The sequence below is a fragment of the Eriocheir sinensis genome, chromosome 11 (assembly GCF_024679095.1).
Source record: "Eriocheir sinensis breed Jianghai 21 chromosome 11, ASM2467909v1, whole genome shotgun sequence".
NCBI classification, from domain to species: domain Eukaryota; kingdom Metazoa; phylum Arthropoda; class Malacostraca; order Decapoda; family Varunidae; genus Eriocheir; species Eriocheir sinensis.
The window spans coordinates 1,816,994-1,843,119 of NC_066519.1; the positions used below are offsets into that span (position 1 = coordinate 1,816,994).

The following is a 26,126-nucleotide window of genomic DNA, read 5'->3' on the forward strand; positions in this document are numbered from 1 at the left end:
TGAAAGAGCAAAGATACTGGTTAACTATTGCATCAGGAAATTGGACTGCACAGGGATGAAAGCAGGAAGGTATTAGTATTAGTTAGCTGGAAGTATGCCTTCATACAGCCTGTACCTAAGAAGGGTGACCGCTCCAATCCCTCAAACTACCGTCCTATTGCTTTACTTTCTTGTCTATGTAAAGCTTTTGAATCAATCCTTAACCGGAAGATTCAAAAGCACCTTTCCACTTCTGACCTTCTATCTGATCGCCAGTATGGGTTCCGCAAGGGGCGTTCTACTGGTGATCTCCTAGCCTTCTTAACTGACTCTTGGTCATCCTCTCTTAGCCGTTTCGGTGAAACTTTTGCTATTGCGCTGGACATATCAAAAGCTTTTGATAGGGTCTGACACAAATCTTTGCTTTCAAAACTACCCTCCTACGGTTTCTATCCTTCTCTCTGTACCTTTATCTCCAGTTTCCTTTCTGACCGTTCTATTTCTGCCGTGGTAGACGGTCACTGTTCTTCCCCTAAATCTATTAACAGTGGTGTCCCACAGGTTTCTGTCCTATCTCCCTCTTTTCTGTTGTTCATTGATGATCTTCTTTCCAAAACGAACTGTCCTATCCATTCCTACGCCGATGATTCCACTCTGCATTATTCAACTTCTTTTAATAGAAGACCCACCCTTCAGGAACTTAACGACTCAAGGCTGGAGGCTGCAGAACGCTTAGCCTCAGACCTTACTATTATTTCCGATTGGGGCAAGAAGAACCTGGTGTCCTTCAACGCCTCAAAAACACAGTTTCTCCACCTATCCACTCGACACAATCTTCCAAACAACTATCCCCTATTCTTTGACAACACCCAGCTATCACCTTCCTCAACACTAAACATCCGCGGTCTATCCTTAACTCAAAATCTCAACTGGAAACTTCATATCTCATCTCTTACTAAATCAGCTTCCTCGAGGCTGGGCGTTCTGTACCGTCTCCGCCAGTTCTTCTCCCCTGCACAGTTGCTGTCCATATACAGGGGCCTTGTCCGCCCTCGTATGGAGTATGCATCTCATGTGTGGGGGGGCTCCACTCACACAGCTCTTCTGGACAGAGTGGAGGCAAAGGCTCTTCGTCTCATCAGCTCTCCTCCTCGTACTGATAGTCTTCTACCTCTTATATTCCGCCGAAGTGTTCCATCTCTTTCTATCTTCGACCGACATTTTCACGCTGACTGCTCTTCTGAACTTGCTAAGTGCATGCCTCCCCTCCTCCCGCGGCCCCGCTGCACTCGACTTTCTACTCATGCTCATCCCTATACTGTCCAAACCCCTTATGCAAGATTTAACCAGCATCTTCACTCTTTCATCCCTCACGCTGGTAAACTCTGGAACAATCTTCCTTCATCTGTATTTCCTCCTGCCTACGACTTGAGCTCTTTCAAGAGGAGGGTATCAGGACACCTCTCCTCCCGAAGCTGACCTATCTTTCGGCCACCTCTTTGGATTCTTTTTAGGAGCAGCGAGTAGCGGGCTTTTTTTATTAATGTTTACTTTTTTGTGCCCTTGAGCTGTCTCCTTTGCTGTAAAAAAAAAAAAAAAAAAAAAAGTTTAGGTCATTTAAAGATTAACATACAGACTATTCATGAGTTTAGCAGTGAAAAGGATGAAAGAGTGAAGATATTGGTTAACTCTTGCATCAGGGAACTGGACAGCACAGGGATGAAAGAATGAAGATGCTGGTTAACTCTTGCATCAGGAAATTGGACAGCACAGGGATGAAAGAATGAAGATACTGGTTAACTCTTGCATCAGGAAATTGGACAGCACAGGGATGAAAGAATGAAGATGGTGGTTAACTCTTGCATCAGGAAATTGGACAGCACAGGGATGAAAGAATTAAGATGCTGGTTAACTCTTGCATCAGGAAATTGAACAGCACAGGAATGAAAGAATGAAGATGCTGGTTAACTCTTGCATCAGGAAATAGGACAGAACAGGGATGAAAGAATTAAGATGCTGGTTAACTCCTGCATCAGGAAATTGGACAGCACAGGGATGAAAGAATGAAGATACTGGTTAACTATTGCATCAGGAAATTGGACTGCACAGGGATGAGAAGCAGGAAGGTATTAGTATTAGTTTAGGTCATTTAAAGATTAACATACAGACTATTCATGAGTTTAGCAGTGAAAAGGATGAAAGAGTGAAGATATTGGTTAACTCTTGCATCAGGGAATTGGACAGCACAGGGATGAAAGAATGAAGATGTTGGTTAACTCTTACATTAGTTTAGGTCATTGGAAGGATAAAATACAGTATAAGGAAGACTGAATGTACCAGTAAATAGGATGAAAGAGTGAAGATACTGGCCAACTCTTGCATCAGGAAGTTGGACAGTTTAAAGAGAATACATACTGCTCAACTCTTTCATTAGTTTAAGTCATTGGAAGGATAAAATACAGTAGATGGAAGACTGTTTGTGAATGTACCGTGAAAAGGATGAAAGAGTGAAGATACTGGCCAACTCTTGCATTAGTGAGCTGGACTATAACAGATAACCCAGAGGAGGCGATGTTCCCCAGATTGAGGCGAGTGACGTGCGGCTGCCCCAGTACAGCGCGGACGTCATCGCCATCCTGACCATTGTGGCGGCCTTCCTGCCCTCCCTGGTAGCCTCCCCCGTCATGCTGTTCAGCGTGCGCATCCATGAGTCCGTGGCGCTGCCCATCCACCGCCGCGCCGACCTGCTGCTCAAGGTGGCCGCCATAAAGTGTGCGCCCATTGAGAACCTGGCAAGGGTGAGCTCTTATCTATCTGTGTATCTATATCTCCGACGCCCTGCTCCCTCCCTGGCCGCTGCAGAAGTGTCTCCATCTCTCCCTGTTCTGGCACTCCCTCGCAGCACACTCAATCCTGCTGCTTCCAACTCTCGCTCCAGTACTCACTCACCCTATTGATCCGCTTCACCGGTGGTCCTCCCCTGACACCCCCTCCCTCAATCCTTCCCTCATACACTCTTCATGAATTCTTAGTAACCTCCTCTTTTTATTTTTTACCGTAGCAACCAAAGATACATTCAAGAAGAGGTTGGACAGGTTCATGGATAGTGAGGCGAGGTGGGGTTAGGCTTACAGGAGCTGCCTTGTATAGACCAACTGGCCTCTTGCAGATTCCTTATGTTCTTATGCTCTTATGAGTGTAAAAGAACACACACACACACACACACACACACACACACACACACACACACACACACACACACACACACACACACACACACACAAAAGCTAGGTATTTGCTCCTCCCGTGGAAAGAATATGGTTTGAGTGGCAAAGAATAGAAGGTCAGTGAGATGGGGTACACCCATTTCGCCACCAAACCGTTCCATCAATACTATTTACACCCGCTCCGTCACCTGTGTTTTCATCCGTTTCGTCACCACGCTTTTCCTCCCGTTTAAGAATCTTCATGACTTTTTTTCATATGAATATGCCGGCCAAAAAAAGGTAAATAAAATTAATAAATAAAAAACAAATAGGAATGAAGTAAACACAAAAAACTGTTCAGAGTGTGACGTGACCATTGTCTGTATGTGAAAATAAAAACCCACACTTCTTTTTACATTGCCATAGAAATAGATCAAAAGGTACATACATACAGTAATTGCGTTGTTGCAAAACAATAGCAACAACAACAAAAATTTAAAAGGTAGCAATATAAATATTTTGGTGGGGAGCTTCCACAATTGTAGTGAGGACATGCGGAAATCAATTGTTAATCATATATTAGACTTGGAAGAAGACACTGACAGCTTCTCAGAAATTTAGTAGTGGTGATGGATTTTTCCTTGTATGCATCCCACAACTTCCAGAGACAGACTTGTCGGAACACACACCAGTTGCACACTGACCAGACGGTGTTATCAGGCCATGTTTGCCTTATATAATCTGTTAATTTTCTTGTAGGTTCACTTTACTGTGATTTTTCCTGGAGTTCTTCAAAGGCTGGTCGGATATGTCGTTACGGCAGGTAGGGAAGAGCAAGGAGCTGATGTACAAAATCGTATACTGGTCCTTGCTCTATATATTCAGTCACCAGGCCAACCTGTTGCACCTTCCGCCAGATGGCTTGTGCCCAGTGAAAAAAATGAACCAATGGATACACTTCTCTATTCTACATTGCTACTTCAAAATCCATTATTACTTCTTCAATACCGTACTACTCATTATTTTTGTATTCACACCTGTACATCCCCTGAGTCACATTCGTACCACACACTCAGTGTCTCCACCGATGACATTTATCACACAGTAGAGCCTGCTGACGTAATCGCACTTCGTTTCGACAGCCTGAACAAGGGTGACAAGCTCCACTATAGTATGTCATCCTGAGGTGAATGTTTGGCTATTGAGAACTGTCAATGGTTTCGATCAAGTGATTGAGTTATTCGATAAGAAACGCTCATTGACAGTTTCATTAGATTCAGAGTTGAATGAGAAAATCACCCTGTTCAAATTTGTGATGACAAAACGGATTTCACATTGGTGACGAATTGGAGTGCTTTGGTGACGAAATGGGTTTTTTGTTGGTGAACCAGGTATGTGACGAACTGGACTGGTGACGAAATGTTTTTGTTGGCGAACCGGGTATGTGACGAACTGGACTGGTGACGAAATGGGTTTTTTGTTGGTGAACTGGGTATGTGACGAACTGGACTGGTGACGAAATGGGTTTTTTGTTGGTGAACCGGGTATGTGACGAACTGGACTGGTGACGAAATGGGGTGTATCCAGTGAGATCATTCTTTGTTGATTTATACCATAAGGTGCCAGTTATCATGTGCTTGATGATACCCTAAACTTAACAAAACCCCAAACAGTTACTGTATGTCTTGACTCAGAAAATTCATCTATGCTTCCATACTAATGAGACTTTCTATACAACAAAGTGAGATCATTCTTTATTGATTTATACCATAAGGTGCCAGTTATCATGTGCTTGATGATACCTAAACTTAACAAAACCCCAAACAGTTACTGTATGTCTTGACTCAGAAAATTCATCTATGCTTCCATACTAATGAGACTTTCTATACAACAAAGTGAGATCATTCTTTATTGATTTATACCATAAGGTGCCAGTTATCATGTGCTTGATGATACCCTAAACTTAACAAAACCCCAAACAGTTACTGTATGTCTTGACTCAGAAAATTCATCTATGCTTCCATACTAATGAGACTTTCTATACAACAAAGTGAGATCATTCTTTATTGATTTATACCATAAGGTGCCAGTTATCATGTGCTTGATGATACCCTAAACTTAACAAAACCCCAAACAGTTACTGTATGTCTTGACTCAGAAAATTCATCCATGCTTCCATACTAATGAGACTTTCTATACAACAAAGTGAGATCATTCTTTATTGATTTATACCATAAGGTGCCAGTTATCATGTGCTTGATGATACCCCAAACTTAACAAAACCCCAAACAGTTACTGTATGCCTTGACTCAGAAAATTCATCTATGCTTCCTTACTAATGAGACTTTCTACACAACAAAGTGAGGTCATTGTTAGTCGATTTATACCATAAGGTGCTGGTTATTGTGTGTTTGAAGATACCTCAAACTTAACCTAACCTAACCTAACAAAACCCAAAACAGTTACTATAGGTCTTGACTCAGAAAATTCATATATGCTTCCTTACTAATGAGACTTTCTATATAACAAAGTGAGGCCATTCTTTGTTGATTTGTACCATAAGGTGATGGTTATCATGTGTTTGAAGATACCCCAAACTTAACCTAACCTAACCTCACAAAACCCCAAACAGTTACTATAGATTTTGACTCAGAAAACTCATCTTTGCTTCCTTACTAATGAGACTTTCTATGCAACAAAGTGAGGCCATTCTTTGTTGATTTATACCATGAGGTCCTGGCTGTCATGTGTTTGAAAATACCCCAAACTTAACCTAACCTAACCTAACCAAACCCCAAACAGTTACTATAGGTTTTGACTCAGAAAACTCATCTATGCTTCCTTACTAATGAGACTTTCTATACAACAAAGTGAGGCCATTCTTTGTTGATTTATACCATGAGGTCCTGGCTGTCATGTGTTTGAAAATACCCCAAACTTAACCTAACCTAACAAAACTACAAAAAGTTACCATACGTCTTGACTCAGAAAAATCATATTTGCTTCTTTACTGACTGAGTGAGGTCATTCTTTGTTATTTTGTGCCATAAACTGTTGCCTATTATGTGTTTGAAGATGCCCTAAACTTAACCTAACCTAACAAAACCACAAAAAGTTACCATATGTCTTGACTCAGAAAAAATCATCTATTCTTCCTTACTAATGAGACTTTCTATGTAACACAGTGAAGGTTTTCTTTGTTGATGTATGCCATAGGTGCCTGAATATCATGTGTTTGAAGCTTCCTTAAACTTAACCTAACCTATTGGAAATAACAATTTTGTTGCTTATAACTTTTTATTAATAATTATATCAACCAAAATTGTTTTTTAATCAATACAAATACACATGTGAAAAATTTGAAAATTCCCCAAAATTCCCCAATTCCTGCTTCCTGAAAATTCCCTGAAACTTTCCTTGGAAAGTATCCATCTTTTCCAGCAACTTCCCCGCCCTTTGCAACCATTCCTGGGAGGCAAGGGCTAGAAAAGGGCTTTGGCAGTGCTGTGAAGGGACCATTACCCCAAAACAAGGCTACCAATTTGACCAGAACTTTATTTTTTATTTTTTTATTTTTTTACAATAAAGGAGACAGCTCAAGGGCACAAAAAAAGGAAACAATAATAAAAAAAAACCGCTACTCGCTGCTCCTAAAAAGAATCAAGAGGTGGCTGAAAGAGAGGTCAATTTTGGGAGGAGAGGTGTCCTGATACCCTCCTCTTGAAAGAGTTCAAGTCATAGGCAGGAGGAAATGCAGATGAAGGAAGATTAATTGTTCCAGAGTTTACCAGCGTGAGGGATGAAAGAGTGAAGATGCTGGTTAACTTTTGCGTAAGAGAGGAAGAAGAAGAAGAAGAAGAAGAGGAAAAGGATGAGGAAAAAGAAGACCGTACATTCCCACTCCATTGCAGGTTTTCCACAAGGGCTTTGACAGCGCGGTGAGGAGGGACAATTACCCCCAAAACAACCTTATTGCCTTTCATCTCCGTGTTCTCGTAATATAATCCTGCAAACTCATATTCCTGTGACCTAACTCATCTTCCCACTGTCCAGGTGTTCCAGAAGGGCTTTGACAGTGCTGTGAGGAGGGACAGCTACCCCAAAACAAGGCTGCCAACTTAACCAGAACCTTATATATGTCTTGTATCCTGTGACCTCATACCCACACTCCATTGCAGGTTTTCCAGAAGGGGTTTGACAGTGCTGTGAGGAGGGACAGCTACCCCAGAACAAGGCTGCCAACTTAACCAGAACCTTATATAAGTCTTGTATCCTGTGACCTCATACCCACACTCCATTGCAGGTTTTCCAGAAGGGCTTTGACAGTGCCGTGAGGAGGGACAGCTATCCCGAGAGTTTGACGCGCATCTCCTCCACCCCTTCCTGGCTCACCTTCCTCAACCCGGCACTGTTCCCCCGCGGCAAGGCTTCCCTCAGCTACCTGGGCGACCCTGTGGCGGTCTACCTCACCCTCCTCACAGCCGCCAGCCGCCCCCAGCCACAGTACTCCCTCATCGTGCGGGTCAGTGTGTGTGTGTGTGTGTGTGTGTGTGTGTGTGTGTGTGTGTGTATTTGTGTGTGTAGGGGGAGTGGATATGTGTGTGTGTGTGTGTGTGTGTGTGTGTGTTTGCTGCTCTTAAAATTTGTTGGCCTATGCTTTTCTTCTTTCTTCTTTTTCATCTTTTTTTCTTCTTTTTCCTCATCCTCTTCCTCTTCTTCTTCTTCTTCTTCTTCCTTCTTCTTCTTCATCCTCTGCTTCTTCTTCTTCATCTTCTTCCTCTTCTCCTTTTTTCTTCCTCTTTTTCCTCTTCTTCCTTCTTCTTCTTCTTTTTCTTTAGTTCATTTAAAGTTCTTACCTTCCCTCATGTTGAATTATATCACTTTTTGCCCTTGACATGAGCAGAAATTAACCTCCTGAAATTGACCTCTCTTTTGGCCACTCCTCTTAACTATTTTTTTATAGGAGCAAAAAAATAAGAAAAAGCGAGCGGGCATCTGTTTATAAATTTTCATCCTCTCGTCCTTCAGGGTCTGTTGATGCGTCGGTTCCTGGCCACCAAGACCATCCTGCGGGGGCTCCAGGACGCCCCGGGCCATGTGACGTGTGGCGAGCCCTGCGGCGGCCCCCTGTGCATGCCCCACCTCTGCATGCCGCCCCTCATACCCCATACAGTGTACGCCGCCGTGGCCCAGGTGAGGGGGAGGGGGGGAGGGGGGGTTGGCATAGTCTGATTTGGGTTGAATTGATTTGGGTTGAGTTTGGGTTAGCTTGGTTTGGCATAGTTTGATTTGGGCAAGATAGTGGATAGAAGGGAGGGGAGAGAGGATAGGGGTTAAGGAAGGGGAGGAGAGAGGATAGGAAGAAGTGGAGAGAGGATAGGTGTTAAGGAAAGGGGAGGAGAGGGGATAGGAAGAAGTGGAGAGAGGATAGGTGTTAAGGAAAGGGAGGAGAGGGGATAGGAAGAAGTGGAAGAAGTGGAAGAAGTGGAGAGAGGATAGGTGTTAAGGAAAGGGGAGGAGAGGGGATAGGAAGAAGTGGAGAGAGGATAGGTGTTAAGGAAAGGGGAGGAGAGGGGATAGGAAGAAGTGGAAGAAGTGGAGAGAGGATAGGTGTTAAGGAAAGGGGAGGAGAGGGGATAGGAAGAAGTGGAAGTGGAGAGAGGAAAAGGGGTTAAGGAAAGGAGAGGAGAGGGGATAGGAAGAAGTGGAAGAAGTGGAGAGAGGAAAAGGGGTTAAGGAAAGGAGAGGAGAGGGGATAGGAAGAAGTGGAAGAAGTGGAGAGAGGATAGGTGTTAAGGAAAAGGGAGGAGAGGGGATAGGAAGAAGTGGAAGAAGTGGAGAGAGGATAGGTGTTAAGGAAAGGGGAGGAGAGGGGATAGGAAGAAGTGGAAGAAGTGGAAGAAGTGGAGAGAGGATAGGGGTTAAGGAAAGGAGAGGAGAGGGGATAGGAAGAAGTGGAAGAAGTGGAGAGAGGATAGGTGTTAAGGAAAGGGAAGGAGAAGGGATAGGAAGAAGTGGAAGAAGTGGAGAGAGGATAGGTGTTAAGGAAAGGGGAGGAGAGGGGATAGGAAGAAGTGGAAGAAGTGGAGAGAGGATAGGTGTTAAGGAAAGGGGTGGAGAGGGGATAGGAAGAAGTGAATAGTGGAAGAAGTGGAGAGAGGATAGGTGTTAAGGAAAGGGGAGGAGAGGGGATAGGAAGAAGTGGAAGAAGTGGAGAGAGGATAGGTGATAAGGAAAGGGAGGAGAGGGATAGGAAGAAGTGGAAGAAGTGGAAGAAGTGGTGAGAGGATAGGTGTTTAGGAATGGGGTTTAGTGGTGATAGGAAGAAGTGGAAGAAGTGGAGAGAGGATAGGTGTTAAGGAAAGGGGAGGAGAGGGGATAGGAAGAAGTGGAAGAAGTGGAGAGAGGATAGGTGTTAAGGAAAGGGGAGGAGAGGGGATAGGAAGAAGTGGAAGAAGTGGAGAGAGGATAGGTGTTAAGGAAAGGGAGGAGGGGATAGGAAGAAGTGGAAGAAGTGGAGAGAGGATAGGGGTTAAGGAAAGGGGAGGAGAGGGGATAGGAAGAAGTGGAAGAAGTGGAGAGAGGATCGGTGTTCAGGTTAGGGGAGTAGAGGGGATAGGACGAAGTGGATGAAGTGGAGAGAGGATAGGTGTTAAGGAAAGGGGATGAGGGGATAGGAAGAAGTGGAAGAAGTGGAGAGAGGATAGGTGTTAAGGAAAGGGAGGAGAGGGATAGCAAGAAGTGGAAGAAGTGGAGAGAGGATAGGTGTTAAGGAAAGGGAAGGAGAGGGGATAGGAAGAAGTGGAAGAAGTGGAAGAAGTGGAGAGAGGATAGGTGTTAAGGAAAGGGAAGGAGAGGGGATAGGAAGAAGTGGAAGAAGTGGAGAGAGGATAGGTGTTAAGGAAAGGGGAGGAGAGGGGATAGGAAGAAGTGGAAGAAGTGGAGAGAGGATAGGTGTTAAGGAAAGGGAAGGAGAGGGGATAGGAAGAAGTGGATAGTGGAAGAAGTGGATAGTGGAAGAAGTGGAAGAAGTGGAGAGAGGATAGGTGTTAAGGAAAGGGAAGGAGAGGGGATAGAAAGAAGTGGATAGTGGAAGAAGTGGATAGTGGAAGAAGTGGAAGAAGTGGAGAGAGGATAGGGGTTAAGGAAAGGGGTGGAGAAGGGATAGGAAGAAGTGGAAGAAGTGGATAGAGGAAGGAGAGGAGGAATGGGTTAGGATAAATTTGGTTTGGGAAGAGTGTGAAATGGAGTGACTCAATGATGACTGACTAACTAACTAACTGACTAACTAACTAACTGACTAACTAACTAACTGACTAACTAACTAACTGACTAACTAACTAACTGACTAACTAACTAACTAACTAACTGACTGACTGACTGACACATTTATATTTGTGTTTCTGTTCCATATGCAAAAATTAGGATGTTCTTTTCCTTTCAGAGAGGTGCGTTTCATGTATCCTGTGTTGGCTCAGTGTTTCATGTGTTGTGTGTGTGAGTGTTGTGCTCCATGTGTCTTGTGAGGGCCAGCGTGCCATGTGCCGTGTGGTCAGTGCCTTGCTCAGTGCCGCCTGCCTCCCTCAGATCCTGGTGCAGTGCATTGACTGGGTGCCTGCGCTGTGCAAGATTGCCAGTCCGGGGATCAAGGAGTCTGGGCTCTGGGACTCCCTGGACCGAACGCAGGTGTGTGGGGGATTTTGTTCAGTATTATTATCATTATTTATCTTTACGGTGAAGGAGGCAACTCAGGGGCAAAGGAAAGAGGGGGAAAACAGTGAAAGGAATGAAGGGTAATATGGATAGGGGTGTTCTGGGCTGTGTACATTGCTGGCTGGCCATTATTTGCATTCCTTTGTTGTTCCTTCAATGCTAGTCTGCCTTGTGTAATGATGGCAACTCAGGGGCAAAGGAAAGAGGGGGAAAACAGTGAAAGGAATAGAGGGTAATAAGGATGAGGGTGTTCTGTTCTGTGTACATTGCTGGCTGGCCATTATTTGCATTCCTTTGTTGTTCCTTCAATGCTAGTCTGCCTTGTGTAATGATGGCAACTCAGGGGCAAAGGAAAGAGGGGGAAAACAGTGAAAGGAATGGAGGGTAATAAGGATGGGGGTGTTCTGGGCTGTGTACATTGCTGGCTGGCCATTATTTGCATTCCTTTGTTGTTCCTTCAATGGTTGTCTGCCTTGTGTAATGATCTTTTCTCTGTCTCTCTTCTGTTTATGTGTCCATCTCTCCTCTCGTCTCCTGTCTTCCCTTCTCTATTCCTCTCTTCTTTTCTATTTTCCTCTCCTCTTATTTTCTCGTTTCTCCTTTCTTCTATTTTCATCTTCTTTCTTCTATCCTCTCCTGTCTTCCCTTCTCTATTTCTCTCTTCTTTTCTATTTTCCTCTCTTCTCTTATTTTCTCGTTTCTCCTTTCTTCTATTTTCATCTCCTTCCTTCTTCTATCCTCTCTTCCCTTCTCTATTCCTCTCTTCTTTTATGTTTTCCTCTCTTTCCTTCTCTTATTTTCTCATTTCTCCTTTCTTCTTCTATCCTCTCCTGTCTTCCCTTCTCTATTCCTCTCTTCTTTTCTATTTTCCTCTCTTCTCTTATTTTCTCGTTTCTCCTTTCTTCTATTTTCATCTTCCTTCTCCTCTTGCCTCCTCTCTTCCCTTCTCTATTCCTCTCTTCTTTTCTATATTCCTCTCTTTTCTTCTCTTATTTTCTCATTTCTTGTCTTCTGTTCTCTTTCTTCCTTCTTCATCTTCTTTCTTCTCTCCTCTCTTCCCTTCTCTATTCTTCTCTTCTTTTCTGTTTTCCTCTCTTTTCTTCTCTTATTTTCTCATTTCTCGCCTTGTGTTCTCTTTCTTTCCTCTTCATCTCCTTCTTTCTCCTCTCCTCTCCTCTCGTCATGGTGTTCTGTATCAGGTAATGGAAGCCTAGAGAGTTTAAATGGATGTAAGGAGGGTGTTCTGGCCTCCACATCACTCGTTGGTCAATGTTTCCATGTCTATTGTTTCTTCAGTGCTGAGTCTGCCTTGTGATAATAAAAGAGAGAGGAGGAGGAGAAGGAAGGAAAACATAAGGATGAGAGTGTTCTGGCCTCTCCACATCACTGGTTGGTCTGTATTTCCATGTCTATTGTTTCTTCAGTGCTGAGTCTGCCTTGTGATAATAAAAGAGAGAGGAGGAGGAGAAGGAAGGAAAACATAAGGATGAGAGTGTTCTGGCCTCCACATCACTGGTTGGTCTGTATTTCCATGTCTATTGTTTCTTCAGCGCTGAGTCTGCCTTGTGATAATAAAAGAGAGAGGAGGAGGAGAAGGAAGGAAAACATAAGGATGAGAGTGTTCTGGCCTCCACATCACTGGTTGGTCTGTATTTCCATGTCTATTGTTTCTTCAGCGCTGAGTCTGCCTTGTGATAATAATAATAATAATAATAAGAGAGAGAGAGGCGGAGGAGGAAGAGAGCAATGGAAGGGAAGGAAAACATAAGGATGAGAGTGTTCTGGCCTCCACATCACTGGTTGGTCTGTATTTCCATGTCTATTGTTTCTTCAGTGCTGAGTCTGCCTTGTGATAATAATAATAATAATAAGAGAGAGAGAGGCGGAGAAGGAAGAGAGCAATGGAAGGGAAGGAAAACATAAGGATGAGAGTGTTCTGGCCTCCACGTCACTGGTTGGTCTGTATTTCCATGTCTATTGTTTCTTCAGTGCTGAGTCTGCCTTGTCTTGTACAGGTGTGGAATGTGCAGCGCCCCCCCTGGCACCACGCCCTCGTGCAGCTGTTGACACCCAGCGTGGTGGGGGTGGTGGCCGAGGTGAGCCCATGTGTGTGTGTGTGTGTGTGTGTGTGTGTGTGTGTGTATTTACCTAGTTGTAGCATAAAGGGCCTGATCTTAAGCTGGGTCAGTCCTGTCTCCCACTCTATGTTTGTCCAGCTTTTCCTTCATTATATGCACACTGCCGGCTTCAACAATGTCTTCGCTAAGTCCATTCCATGTATCCACACTCCTGTATGGAAAACTGTACTTCTTTATGTCCTTCAAACAAGTCCCCTTCCACAATTTCTTGCTGTGTGCTCTTAGTTGCCTCCTCCCTTCCATCTCGATTAAGTAATTTCTGTCCAACACATCCATTCCACTCGTGTTCCTGTACAGTGCTGTCAGATCTCCTCTTTCTCTTCTCTTTTCCAGTGTTGGTGAGCCCAGTTCCTCTAATCTAGCCTTGTATGGCATGTGTGTGTGTGTGTGTGTGTGTGTGTGTGTGTGTGTGTGTGTGTGTGTGTGTGTGTGTGTGTGTGTGTGTGTATATTTACCTAGTTGTATTTACCTAGTTGTGAAATACAGGAAAAGAGCCGTCCTAGGCTCGTGCTGTCCCGTCTCCATAATGCTTATTGTCCAGTTTGGCTTTAAATTCATGACTCGTTTTTGCGCACACAGTCTCCTCGTCAAGTCCGTTCCATGTTGTTATGCTTCTGTATGGAAAACTGTATTTCTTGATGTCTCTCCTACAGTCGCTCTTCTTCAATTTCTTACCATTCCCTCTTGTCACACTTCTGTTACGTACCACTAAGTCTTCCCTGTCCAATTTCTCCAGTCCCTCTTGTATCCTGTATAATGCTATTAGGTCCCCTCTCTCCTCCTCTCCAGCGTTGTTAGTCCCAATTTCTCCAGTCTTTCTTCATAAGTATGTTCTCTCAGAGTTTCCAGTAATGTAGTCGCTGCTCTTTGTATTCTTTCCAACTTTCTAATTTCTTTCTTTAGTCTAGGTGACCACACCAATGCAGCATATTCCAGTCTCAGACGTATCATCGATGTTATTGGTTTCTTCACCATTTCTTCATCTAAATATGTAAAAGCTGCTTTTATGTTTCTAAGACTTAGTTGTGTTATCTAATTTTAGTGTACAGGGCCTCAGTTACACTCATAAAAATAATAATGAGAAAAAATTCTGCTAATCACTGCCCCTATTGAAAAACAGGGTTAAGAGGAATGGCCAAAAGAGAGGTCAATTTCGGGAGGAGAGGTATTTTGATACTCTCCCCATTGAAAGCTCTATTACCACTACTACTACTACTACTACTACTACTCTACTACCACTACTACTACTAATAATAATAATAATGGTAAAAATAACAAAACTGACATCACCACACAGCACACTAACTTAACCCAACCCCCCCCGCCACCAGGTCCTCCATTCAGTGCCCCCCCAGCCGCCCGCCAAGCCCGCCCACCCCAGCCAGCTATCGGTGAGGCTGGAGCACCACCTGGCCGCCTGGACGCTGCAGCTGCTGACGGGCATGGAGGGCGTGGCGGACATGGTGCCTCTGCCCGTCATCTTCACCGCCCACAACATCAACGGCTGCCTGCCCCCCACCATCAAGCCCACCGGCGGACATGTAGGTGGAGGCACCGGCTAGGGACACTGGACATGGGAGGGGGGGTAAGACATGGAATATGGGAGGGAGGGAGGACATGGGAGGGTGTTTAAGACATAGGGTGTAGTTTTTTTGGGTACAATGATATGGAAGGGAGAAATGGACATGGCAGGGTGGACATGGGAGAGGGAGGACATGGCAGGGTGGACATGGGAGAGGGAGGACATGGCAGGGTGGACATGGGAGAGAGAGGACATGGCAGGGTGGACATGGGAGAGGGAGGACATGGCAGGGTGGACATGGGAGAGGGAGGACATGGCAGGGTGGACATGGGAGAGGGAGGACATGGCAGGGTGGACATGGGAGAGAGAGGACATGGCAGGGTGGACATGGGAGGGAGGACATGGCAGGGTGGACATGGGAGAGAGAGGACATGGCAGGGTGGACATGGGAGAGGGAGGACATGGCAGGGTGGACATGGGAGAGGGAGGACATGGCAGGGTGGACATGGGAAGGTGTATAGAACAGGTGTAGGTTTATAGACACACTGGACATGGTAGGGAGAACAGGACATGGGAGAGAGGGAGGACATGGCAGGGTGGACATGGGAGAGAGAGGACATGGGAAGGTGTATAGAACAGAAGGTGTAGGTTTATAGACACACTAGACATGGTAGGGAGAACAGGACATGGCAGAGTGGACATGGGAGAGAGGGAGGACATGGAACAGTGGACATGGGAGGCTGTATAGGATATGTGTGTAGGGTTTTAGGTACACTGGACATAGGAAGGAATGCAGGACATGGGAAAGAGGGAGGACATGGCAGGGTGGACATGGGAGAGGGAGGACATGGCAGGGTGGACATGGGAGAGGGAGGACATGGCAGGGTGGACATGGGAGAGGGAGGACATTGCAGGGTGGACAGGGGAGAGGGTGGACCTGGGAGGGTGGACAGGGGAGAGGGAGGACATGGCAGGGTGGACATGGGAGAGGGAGGACATGGCAGGGTGGACATGGGAGAGGGAGGACATGGCAGGGTGGACATGGGAGAGGGAGGACATGGCAGGGTGGACATGGGAGAGGGAGGACATGGCAGGGTGGACATGGGAGAGGGAGGACATGGGAAGGTGTATAGAACAGAAGGTGTAGGTTTATAGACACACTAGACATGGTAGGGAGAACAGGACGTGGCAGAGTGGACATGGGAGAGAGGGAGGACATGGAACAGTGGACATGGGAGGCTGTATAGGATATGTGTGTAGGGTTTTAGGTACACTGGACATAGGAAGGAATGCAGGACATGGGAAAGAGGGAGGACATGGCAGGGTGGACATGGGAGAGGGAGGACATGGCAGGGTGGACATGGGAGAGGGAGGACATGGCAGGGTGGACATGGGAGAGGGAGGACATGGCAGGGTGGACATGGGAGAGGGAGGACATGGCAGGGTGGACATGGGAGAGGGAGGACATGGCAGGGTGGACATGGGAGAGGGAGGACATGGCAGGGTGGACATGGGAGAGAGGGAGGACATGGCAGGGTGGACATGGGAGAGGGAGGACATGGGAAGGTGTATAGAACAGAAGGTGTAGGTTTATAGACACACTAGACATGGTAGGGAGAACAGGACGTGGCAGAGTGGACATGGGAGAGAGGGAGGACATGGAACAGTGGACATGGGAGGCTGTATAGGATATGTGTGTAGGGTTTTAGGTACACTGGACATAGGAAGGAATGCAGGACATGGGAAAGAGGGAGGACATGGCAGGGTGGATATGGGAAGGTGTATAGGACATAGGGTGTAAGATTATAGAGATACTGGACATGGTAGGGAGAACAGGACATGGCAGAATGGATATGGGAGAGAGGGAGGGCATGGCAGGGTGGACATGGGAGGGTGTATAGGACATAGGGTGTAGGTTTATAGACACACTGGACATGGGAGGGAGAACAGGACATGGCAGAATGGATATGGGAGAGAGGGAGGGCATGGCAGGGTGGACATGGGAGGGTGTATAGGACATAGGGTGTAGGTTTATAGACACACTGGACATGGGAGGGAGAACAGGACATGGCAGAGTGGACATGGGGTGTAAGTTTATAGATATGGTGGACATGGGAGAGCATAGCTGGGCGTTATCGCGATAAGTTATCACGATACTTTATCGCTGATAACAAAATCGGGTTATCGGCCATCCGCTACTTATTTAAATATATATCGGTATCTTCGTTACTTTTGTAACCAAACTAGCGATAATCGCTACTTTTTTCTGATTCTCAGAAAAAAAAAATTTCCTCCCTACTGCGCATGTGTGGCCCGGGCGCCCGGTGTTGAATGAAAAAACTTCGGAGTATGAAATATCTTCGGTGAAGAGATTTCATACTTAGATCATCAACATTAAAATTCTAGGTTATTTATTTATGTTAGACTCAAAAATCACTATATCAAAGAGAAAAATCATTTAACTTTGCCCCCAAAATGATTATTCACTGCCTCAATTTTGATATTCCATATTCGTTTGTGAGCATGCCATTGTATTGAAGGCACCTGGTGTCGTGTTATTTGGTGTCCCATCGTCAAAAGCTGCCGCTTTTAATTTGTTTACAAACACTGGTCTCTTGTGAACTGCGCATGTTCAGACCAGTAAGCATAGGCCTGTACAGTCTCACAAAGCTTTTTAACATATTAAGAGTTGCTGGAAGGCTGAATCAAACATACAGTACCACCATCCTCGCTGTTTGTAGAACAACACTCTGTACATATCAATACAACTCGTACAGAGTGTCGTTCTAGAAACAGCGGGGATGGTGGTAGTGGTACTGTATGTCTGATTCTGCATTCCAGCAACTCTTATTATTAAAAAGCTTTGTGAGACTGTACAGGTTCACGCTTGGTCTGAGCATGAGTTCAGAGACCAGTGTTTGTAAACAAAAGCGCCAGCTTTTGACGGGGGGGGGGGGGGGGACGCCAAATAACACAACACGGTTCAGGTGTTTCTAGTATTACCGTCCATAGGTACGTGTCAACGTGTGGTTTTCAAGTTTTGTAAGTTTTCTAAAATACAGATAATGAAAATTTAAATTCATCTATGTTTTTATTTCAAATATCAATATAGTATCGTTTTTGCCTATCGGACTTATCGCTAGCTAGTATCGATATTGTGGATTTATATCGGGTATCGGTTATCGGTTATCGCCTATATTTGTGTTTCCAGTTAACGAATATCGGTTATCACCGATAAGGTTTTCCATTATCAGTTATCGGGTATCGGGAATAAGGTTCTCTGTTATTGTGCCCAGCTATGTGGGAGAGGGTACAGAACAGAGTGCATAAATAGACAGTGACATGGGAGAAAGGTAGGACATGGCAGGGTGGACATGGGAAGCTGTATAGGACATAGGGTGTAGGTTTATAGAGATACTGGACATGGGAGGAAGATGTGGACATGACAGAGTGGACATGAAGTGTAGGACATAGCCACATCTCTCAGCCGGTTTACCTATAGCCACATTTCAGTCAGCCAGTTTATTTTTACCCATATCTTCAGTCCACCAGTTTATTTTTACCCATATCTTCAGTCAACCAGTTTATTTTTACCCATATCTTCAGTCAACCAGTCTATTTTTACCCATATCTTCAGTCAACCAGTTTATTTTTACCCATATCTTCAGTCAACCAGTCAACCAGTCTATTTTTACCCATATCTTCAGTCAACCAGTTTATTTTTACCCATATCTTCAGTCAACCAGTTTATTTTTACCCATATCTTCAGTCAACCAGTTTATTTTTACCCATATCTTCAGTCAACCAGTTTATTTTTACCCATATCTTCAGTCAACCAGTTTATTTTTACCCATATCTTCAGTCAACCAGTTTATTTTTACCCACATCTTCAGTCAACCAGTTTATTTTTACCCATATCTTCAGTCAACCAGTTTATTTTTACCCATATCTTCAGTCAACCAGTTTATTTTTACCCATATCTTCAGTCCACCAGTTTATTTTTACCCATATCTTCAGTCAACCAGTCAACCAGTTTATTTTCACCCATATCTTCAGTCAACCAGTCAACCAGTTTATTTTTACCCATATCTTCAGTCCACCAGTTTATTTTTACCCATATCTTCAGTCAACCAGTCAACCAGTTTATTTTCACCCATATCTTCAGTCAACCAGTCAACCAGTTTATTTTTACCCATATCTTCAGTCCACCAGTTTATTTTTACCCATATCTTCAGTCAACCAGTTTATTTTTACCCATATCTTCAGTCAACCAGTTTATTTTTACCCATATCTTCAGTCAACCAGTCAACCAGTTTATTTTCACCCATATCTTCAGTCAACCAGTCAACCAGTTTATATTTAACCATATCTTCAGTCCACCAGTTTATATTTACCCATATCTTCAGTCAACCAGTCAACCAGTTTATTTTCACCCATATCTTCAGTCAACCAGTCAACCAGTTTATTTTCACCCATATCTTCAGTCAACCAGTTTATTTTCACCCATATCTTCAGTCAACCAGTCAACCAGTTTATTTTTACCCATATCTTCAGTCAACCAGTTTATTTTTACCCATATCTTCAGTCAACCAGTCAACCAGTTTATTTTCACCCATATCTTCAGTCAACCAGTCAACCAGTTTATTTTCACCCATATCTTCAGTCAACCAGTTTATTTTTACCCATATCTTCAGTCAACCAGTCAACCAGTTTATTTTTACCCATATCTTCAGTCAACCAGTCAACCAGTTTATTTTCACCCATATCTTCAGTCAACCAGTCAACCAGTTTATTTTCACCCATATCTTCAGTCAACCAGTCAACCAGTTTATTTTCACCCATATCTTCAGTCAACCAGTCAACCAGTTTATTTTTACCCATATCTTCAGTCAACCAGTTTATTTTTACCCATATCTTCAGTCAACCAGTCAACCAGTTTATTTTCACCCATATATTCAGTCAACCAGTCAACCAGTTTATTTTCACCCATATCTTCAGTCAACCAGTCAACCAGTTTATTTTCACCCATATCTTCAGTCAACCAGTCAACCAGTTTATTTTTACCCATATCTTCAGTCAACCAGTTTATTTTTACCCATATCTTCAGTCAACCAGTCAACCAGTTTATTTTCACCCATATCTTCAGTCAACCAGTTTACTTACCAACCATATCTTCAGTCAACCACTCAACCAGTTTACTTACCAACCATATCTTCAGTCAACCAGTCAACCAGTTTATTTTTACCCATATCTTCAGTCAACCAGTCAACCAGTTTATTTTTACCCATATCTTCAGTCAACCAGTCAACCAGTTTATTTTTACCCATATCTTCAGTCAACCAGTTTACTTACCAACCATATCTTCAGTCAACCAATTTATTTTTACCCATATCTTCAGTCAACCAGTCAACCAGTTTTCTTCTTATGCCACTGTGACAGAGGTGAGCGCTGAGGCAATGTGTAGCTATGGCCCATGTCCTAAACTTTACTATATTATGGCAACGTGTCCATTTTTTTTCTCCCATCAACGTACCAAGTTATTTTTTTTGTTTTCCTTTTCTTCCTTTTTCTTTTTTTATTGTTTTTTCTTTTTCTTTCTTTTTTCTTTCGCTTTCTTCTTTTTTTCTTCTTCTTCTTTTTCTTCTTATTTCTCTCTTTCTGCTTCTTTCATTATTTGTTTTCTTTTTCTTTCTTTTTTCTTTCGCTTTCTTCTTTTTTTCTTCTTTTCTTCTTATTTTTCTTCTTATTTCTCTCTTTCTGCTTCTTTCATTATTTGTTTTCTTTTTCTTTCTTTTTCTTCCTCTTCTTTTTCTTCTTCTTCTTCTTTTCTTCTTCTTATTTCTCTCTTTCTGCTTCTTTCATTATTTGTTTTCTTTTTCTTTCTTTTTCTTCCTCTTCTTTTTCTTCTTCTTCTTCTTTTTCTTCTTTTTCTTTTTCTACTTCTTCTTCTTCTTCTTCTTCTTCTCTTTCTTTCTTCTTTCTCTTCACTTTCTTCTCAATCTCTCTCAGTCACTCCATTCTCTCTCTCTCTCTCTCTCTCTCTCTCTCTCTCTCTCTCTCTCTCTCTCTCTCTCTCTCTCTCTCTCTCTCTCTCTCTCTGTCACTCCATCCCTCTTCTATCTCTATTCCTCTATTCTATTCCTCTATTTCATTCCTCTATTCCTCTATCGGTCACTCCCGCCGCAGGTCATCACTCAGCTGGTGGTCAGCGCGCTCTACTCCGTCATCAACTCCCGCTCGTCCCTTGATCAACTCAGCGACACCCCAATCACGGACGGCCAGTGGGACATGATGATCGCCGTGGGGGAACGCCTCTGCTCGCTGCATGACGGGAACTACGACACACACATCAAGCGCATGACCCTGGCCCTGCTGTCTCAGTGAGTGCCAACTAGTGCCTGCTGGGGCGTCTCAGGGTTATGGAAGCATGCTACGAGAGGTCCAGGGTGCTTGTAACATGGATAGAGGCACAGGAACAGGCTTAGAGAAGATAGTTTTGGGTCCTCTGAAAAGCTAGAGTGTGTGTTGGGTTACTGAAGGCTTGTATGTGGGTCTCAGAATGCTTGTAGGGGTTCAGAGAGCTTGTAACATGGATAGAGGTACAGAAACAGGCTTAGAGAAGATAGTTTTGGGTCCTCTGAAAAGCTAGAGTGTGTGTTGGGCTACTGAAGGCTTGTATGTGGGTCTCAGAATGCTTGTAGGGGTTCAGAGAGCTTGTAACATGGATAGAGGCACAGGAACAGGCTTAGAGAAAATAGTTTTGGGTCCTGTGAAAAGCTTGTTGGCAGAAGACCTTAGCTAGAGTGTATTGGGTTACTGAAGGCTTGTATGTTCCTCTCAGAATGCTTGTAGAGGTTCAGGGAGCTTGTAGAATGGATAAAGGTACAGGAACAGGCTTAGAGAAGATAGTTTTGGGTCTTGTGAAAAGCTTGTTGGCAGAAGACCTTAGCTAGAGAGTGTACTGGGTTACTGAAGGCTTGTATGTTCCTCTCAGAATGCTTGTAGAGGTCCAGAGGTGCTTGTAATGTTCTTAGAGGTACAGGAACAAGCTTGGAGAAGATAGTTTTGGGTCCTCTGAAAAGCTTGTTGGTAGAAGACCTTAGCTAGAGTGTATTGGGTTACTGAAGGCTTGTATGTTCCTCTCAGAATGCTTGTAGAGGTCCAGAGGTGCTTGTAATGTTCTTAGAGGTACAGGAACAAGCTTAGAGGAGATAGTTTTGGGTCCTCTGAAAAGCTTGTTGACAGAAGACTTTAGCTAGAGTGTATTGGGTTACTGAAAGTCGTATGTTCCTCTCAGAATGCTTGTAGAGGCTCAGGATGCTTGTAATGTTCTTAGAGGTACAGGAACAGGCTTGGGGAAGATGGTTTTGGGTCCTCTGAAAAGCTTGTTGGCAGAAGACCTTAGCTAGAGTGTGTGTTGGGTTACTGAAGGCTTGTTTGTGGCTCTGAGAGTGCTTGTAGAGGCCCAGAGGTGCTTGTAACATGGCTAGAGGTGCAGGAACAGGGTTAGAGAAGATAGTTTTGGGTCCTCTGAAAAGCTTGTTGGCAGAAGACCTTAGCTAGAGTGTGTGTTGGGTTACTGAAGGCTTGTTTGTGGCTCTGAGAGTACTTGTAGAGGCCCAGAGGTGCTTGTAACATGGCTAGAGGTACAGGAACAGGGTTAGAGAAGATAGTTTTGGGTCCTGTGAAAAGCTTGTTGGCAGAAGACCTTAGCCAGAGTGTGTGTTGGGTTACTGAAGGCTTGTTTGTGGCTCTCAGAATGCTTGTAGGGGTTCAGAGAGCTTGTAACATGGATAGAGGGACAGGAACAGGCTTAGAGAAGATATTTATGGCTCCTCTGCATATAAACTGGCCAGCATTCCCTCATACAAGTGTGTACAGATTTGCCAGCACACTCCATTACAAAAATGCGTACAGATTGGTTAACACACTCCATTATATAGGTGCGTACAAATTGGCTGGCACACTCCATTATAATTATATCGTATTTTCTGAGATATAAGACGCAATTTTTTTCAAAAGAGAAGGTTAAAAAAATCAGCTTGTGTCTTATACTCCACCCCAATGGTTAGGTTTTTGGTAGGCCTGGGGGTTATTGTTACTGGTACAAAACCAACACCCAAAATACCTATGTTTGACACAATAGTTCCCAGATGTCCCCAGAATGAAATATACTGCATTTTGTGGCATATAATGTGCACTTCTTTCACTCAGAAAATGCCAAAAAGTTACCCCTGTGCAGTATACGCCCAAGGTACAAATATTGATTGGTTTAAATCATGAATAGTGTGATGCAATAGAAAAGGGAAGTGTGAATAAGCAGAAGGGAGGAGGAGGACATGTGATGCGATAAAACCAAACAGGTCACAAGAAGACGCGCCACACCTGGGAGCCGAGGCGTGAACACCAAACACAACACACAACACACAACACACAGCTGTGGCGCACCAGTCACCAGTGTGCCGGGTACCTTGGTGGTGATGGTTAAAGCGGCTATTACACGGGAACAATTTAGCAGAGCAGGGGGCTGTCTGACATGGCCGGCTCTGCTTGGTGCCTGTGGGGCGGACTTGGGCGGATAAGTCTGTAGCTGCTGTGCAGCGGCCCGGTGATCTTTTCTGTGGTACATGTTTGAAAGAACGGATATCTGTGGATGTCTAAAGTGTTTAATGTAAACGCATTTTTGTTTCTCATTATAAAAATAATATGAAAACATAATATGATTGACAGAAATTAATCAAAATCTATTTCTACTTGAAAGTAGGTACAGTCGTCCCTCAAATAGTACGGGGGTTAGGGACCCAGGATCCCCGTACTATTAAAAAATCCATATAAAATTAGTTCCCCCCCCCTAGAAACACTCCTGGGCTGCGTTTGAGAGAGGGAATCGGGACTCTCGGAATGTCCCGAATGATCTCAGATGCGTGATGCGGTAGCACGAGTCGCCAACTTGGCACGTCTGCTGGCTCCCTGCCTTCGTGCTGTGATGACGTCATCAGCAAATATGGCGGCCCAAACAAACACATATAAGTGTTTCCATTGCATTTCACCTCTCTGCACCACCATGACCACTGCAGCTTCCTTTTCATCTTCTGTTGTAAGGAGTTCGTCAGCCAGGACAGCTAGAATGCATGCTAAACGTCACCAGGAAGATCGGCATACACCATTTTGCTGTGAGTAAGACGCCATTACCATAGCAACGACGAAGTTTAGTAAAAGCACGGCCTTTATCTCCACTCTTGCAGCACTCTTGGAGCGCTGGCAGTTACTGTGGCAAGAATTTATTTTTCACTGATTTTCAGGGTGTTTGCCCTGAGTGAGTAAGCCATTTCAAAGGCTGTAGTTGGGACCGAAAGGGACAACTACCTCCTGAACTTAGACCAAGACCCAAGATGATAGATACAGCGAACACTGCTCTCATTCACGTGGTATGCTCTCCCTACGGCAAAGTAACTCATCCCAAAACGTAACTTCTCCTAAATCTGAATTCTTCTTCAAGGTGAACACCTATCTCAAATGCATTGGGGTGCTTTCAGCAGGTGTTTTGGTAGAACAGTGTTGCCACTCATGTCAGGGCTACTTGGTGCGACAAGTGGGAAATTTAAAAATCCTAAAAAAAATCTTCCATGACAATCCGTATAAAACTGAAACCGTACTATTGGAAACTGTACTATTTGAGGGACGACTGTGTACGGTCCCTGAGAGTCAAGATCAAGACCAAGATTGCCCATCGAATGTAGCATCCCTGTGTGATTAGTTCCCTCAGTAGCTCGGCCTGCACACTGCGCATTGAGTGAATCTACCAACCAACCTCTTTTGTATCTTTTTTAGGAGCAGCGAGTAGCGGGCTTTTTTTTTATTATTGTTTTCTTTTTTTGTGTGCCCTTGAGCTGCCTCCTTTGTTGTAAAAAAAAAAAAAAAAAAAAAAAAAACCCTTTTGTTTGCCCTTTCAAAGTCATAGGTCGTAGGGGTAAGAGCTCTGTAATTCTTCAGTCAGCAGTGGAAAACTTTGAACACAGGGAAGGGCACAAAGCAACATACAGTATCATAGTCATAATTGTAATTAAGGTGGCCAAATGTAATACTGCATATACACTGAGTTCAGGAAAAATGTGGAGTTCTTTATTTTTTTCTAAATATATCTTACCAAGTTATAGGTGTGTCTTATACTCTGGTGCGTCTCATATGGCGGGAAATAATGTGTGGTGTGTACAGATTGGGCAGCACCCGTCACCTCTGTGTTGTTTCCAGGCTTGAGGACTTTGAGGACAGCGGCGAGGAGGACAGCCTGGATGAGTACACAGACGAGGACGTGATAGAGAGTGTGTGCGCCGCGCTGGCCAACACTGTGCTGTCCTCCGTCCAGGGCCAGCACGCCATGGTGGTGAGCGGGGCGGGGCAGGGCAGGGGTGTGAAAGGGGCGACCTCACACTGTTACTGACTGGACTCTCTCTATGAAATGGACTCAACCCTCTCTTTACGATAAGGAATTGACTCTTTACCAAACTGACTTAGCCTTCACTTTAGGAACAGACACTGACCCTACATGTTCGGACTTGACCTGACCCTCTTTTATTGGATAGCCTTCCCTTTGTGATTCTAAACTGAGCTCTGTGAAATTGACCCTCTCCTTACGAAATTGACCTTCTCCATATGAAACTGACCTCTTCATGACCCAAAATTGACCCTCTCCTTACGAAATTGACCTTCTCTATATGAAACTGACCTCTTTATGACCCAAAATTGACCCTCTCCTTACGAAATTGACCTTCTCCATATGAAACCTCTTCATGACCCAAAATTGTCCCTCTTTGAAAACCTGACCTCTTCATGAACCAAAATTGTCCCTCTTTGAAAACCTGACCTCTTCATGACCCAAAATTGTCCCTCTTTGAAAACCTGACCTCTTCATGACCCAAAATTGTCCCTCTTTGAAAACCTGACCTCTTCATGACCCAAAATTGTCCCTCTTTGAAAACCTGACCTCTTCATGACCCAAAATTGTCCCTCTTTGAAAACCTGACCTCTTCATGACCCAAAATTGTCCTTCTTTGAAAACCTGACCTCTTCATGACCCAAAATTGTTCCTCTTTGAAAACCTGACCTCTTCATGACCCAAAATTGTCCCTCTTTGAAAACCTGACCTCTTCATGACCCAAAATTGTTCCTCTTTGAAAACCTGACCTCTTCATGACCCAAAATTGTCCCTCTTTGAAAACCTGACCTCTTCATGACCCAAAATTGTTCCTCTTTGAAAACCTGACCTCTTCATGAACCAAAATTGCCCCTCTTTGAAAACCTGACCTCTTCAAACAAACAGCAAACAAACTCACACAGCTGTTCACTCCCTCTGCCATGTCATAGACGTAGATTGCAGACATGACCGGGACCAGCACCAACCCCTGTGGGACTCCAATGAGCACTTTACCCCACGAGGACCTCACACCCCTGATCACCGTCCTCATTTTCCTGTTCTGTGTGTGTGTGTGTGTGTGTGTGTGTGTGTGTGTGTGTGTGTGTGTGTGTGTGTGTGTGTGTGGTGTAATTTCTTTTCATACATTTTCTGTG

At 44.2% G+C, this 26,126-nt stretch overlaps 1 protein-coding gene across 3 annotated transcripts in view; it reads left to right on the forward strand.

Moving 5' to 3' along the window:
• Positions 1 to 26,126, forward strand: part of LOC126996748 (uncharacterized protein KIAA0825 homolog) — a 52,087-nt gene that overhangs the window by 16,989 nt on the left and 8,972 nt on the right. For all 3 annotated transcript variants that reach the window (XR_007751450.1, XM_050857579.1, XM_050857580.1), the window contains exons 4-11: positions 2,562 to 2,777; positions 7,489 to 7,707; positions 8,214 to 8,378; positions 10,773 to 10,871; positions 12,914 to 12,994; positions 14,368 to 14,577; positions 20,745 to 20,938; positions 24,810 to 24,942. Coding sequence is in view for 2 of the 3 variants with exons in the window: in XM_050857579.1 (XP_050713536.1) it covers positions 2,562 to 2,777; positions 7,489 to 7,707; positions 8,214 to 8,378; positions 10,773 to 10,871; positions 12,914 to 12,994; positions 14,368 to 14,577; positions 20,745 to 20,938; positions 24,810 to 24,942 (1,317 nt within the window). In the remaining variant the exon portion in view is untranslated. The remainder of the gene's footprint in view (positions 1 to 2,561; positions 2,778 to 7,488; positions 7,708 to 8,213; positions 8,379 to 10,772; positions 10,872 to 12,913; positions 12,995 to 14,367; positions 14,578 to 20,744; positions 20,939 to 24,809; positions 24,943 to 26,126) is intronic.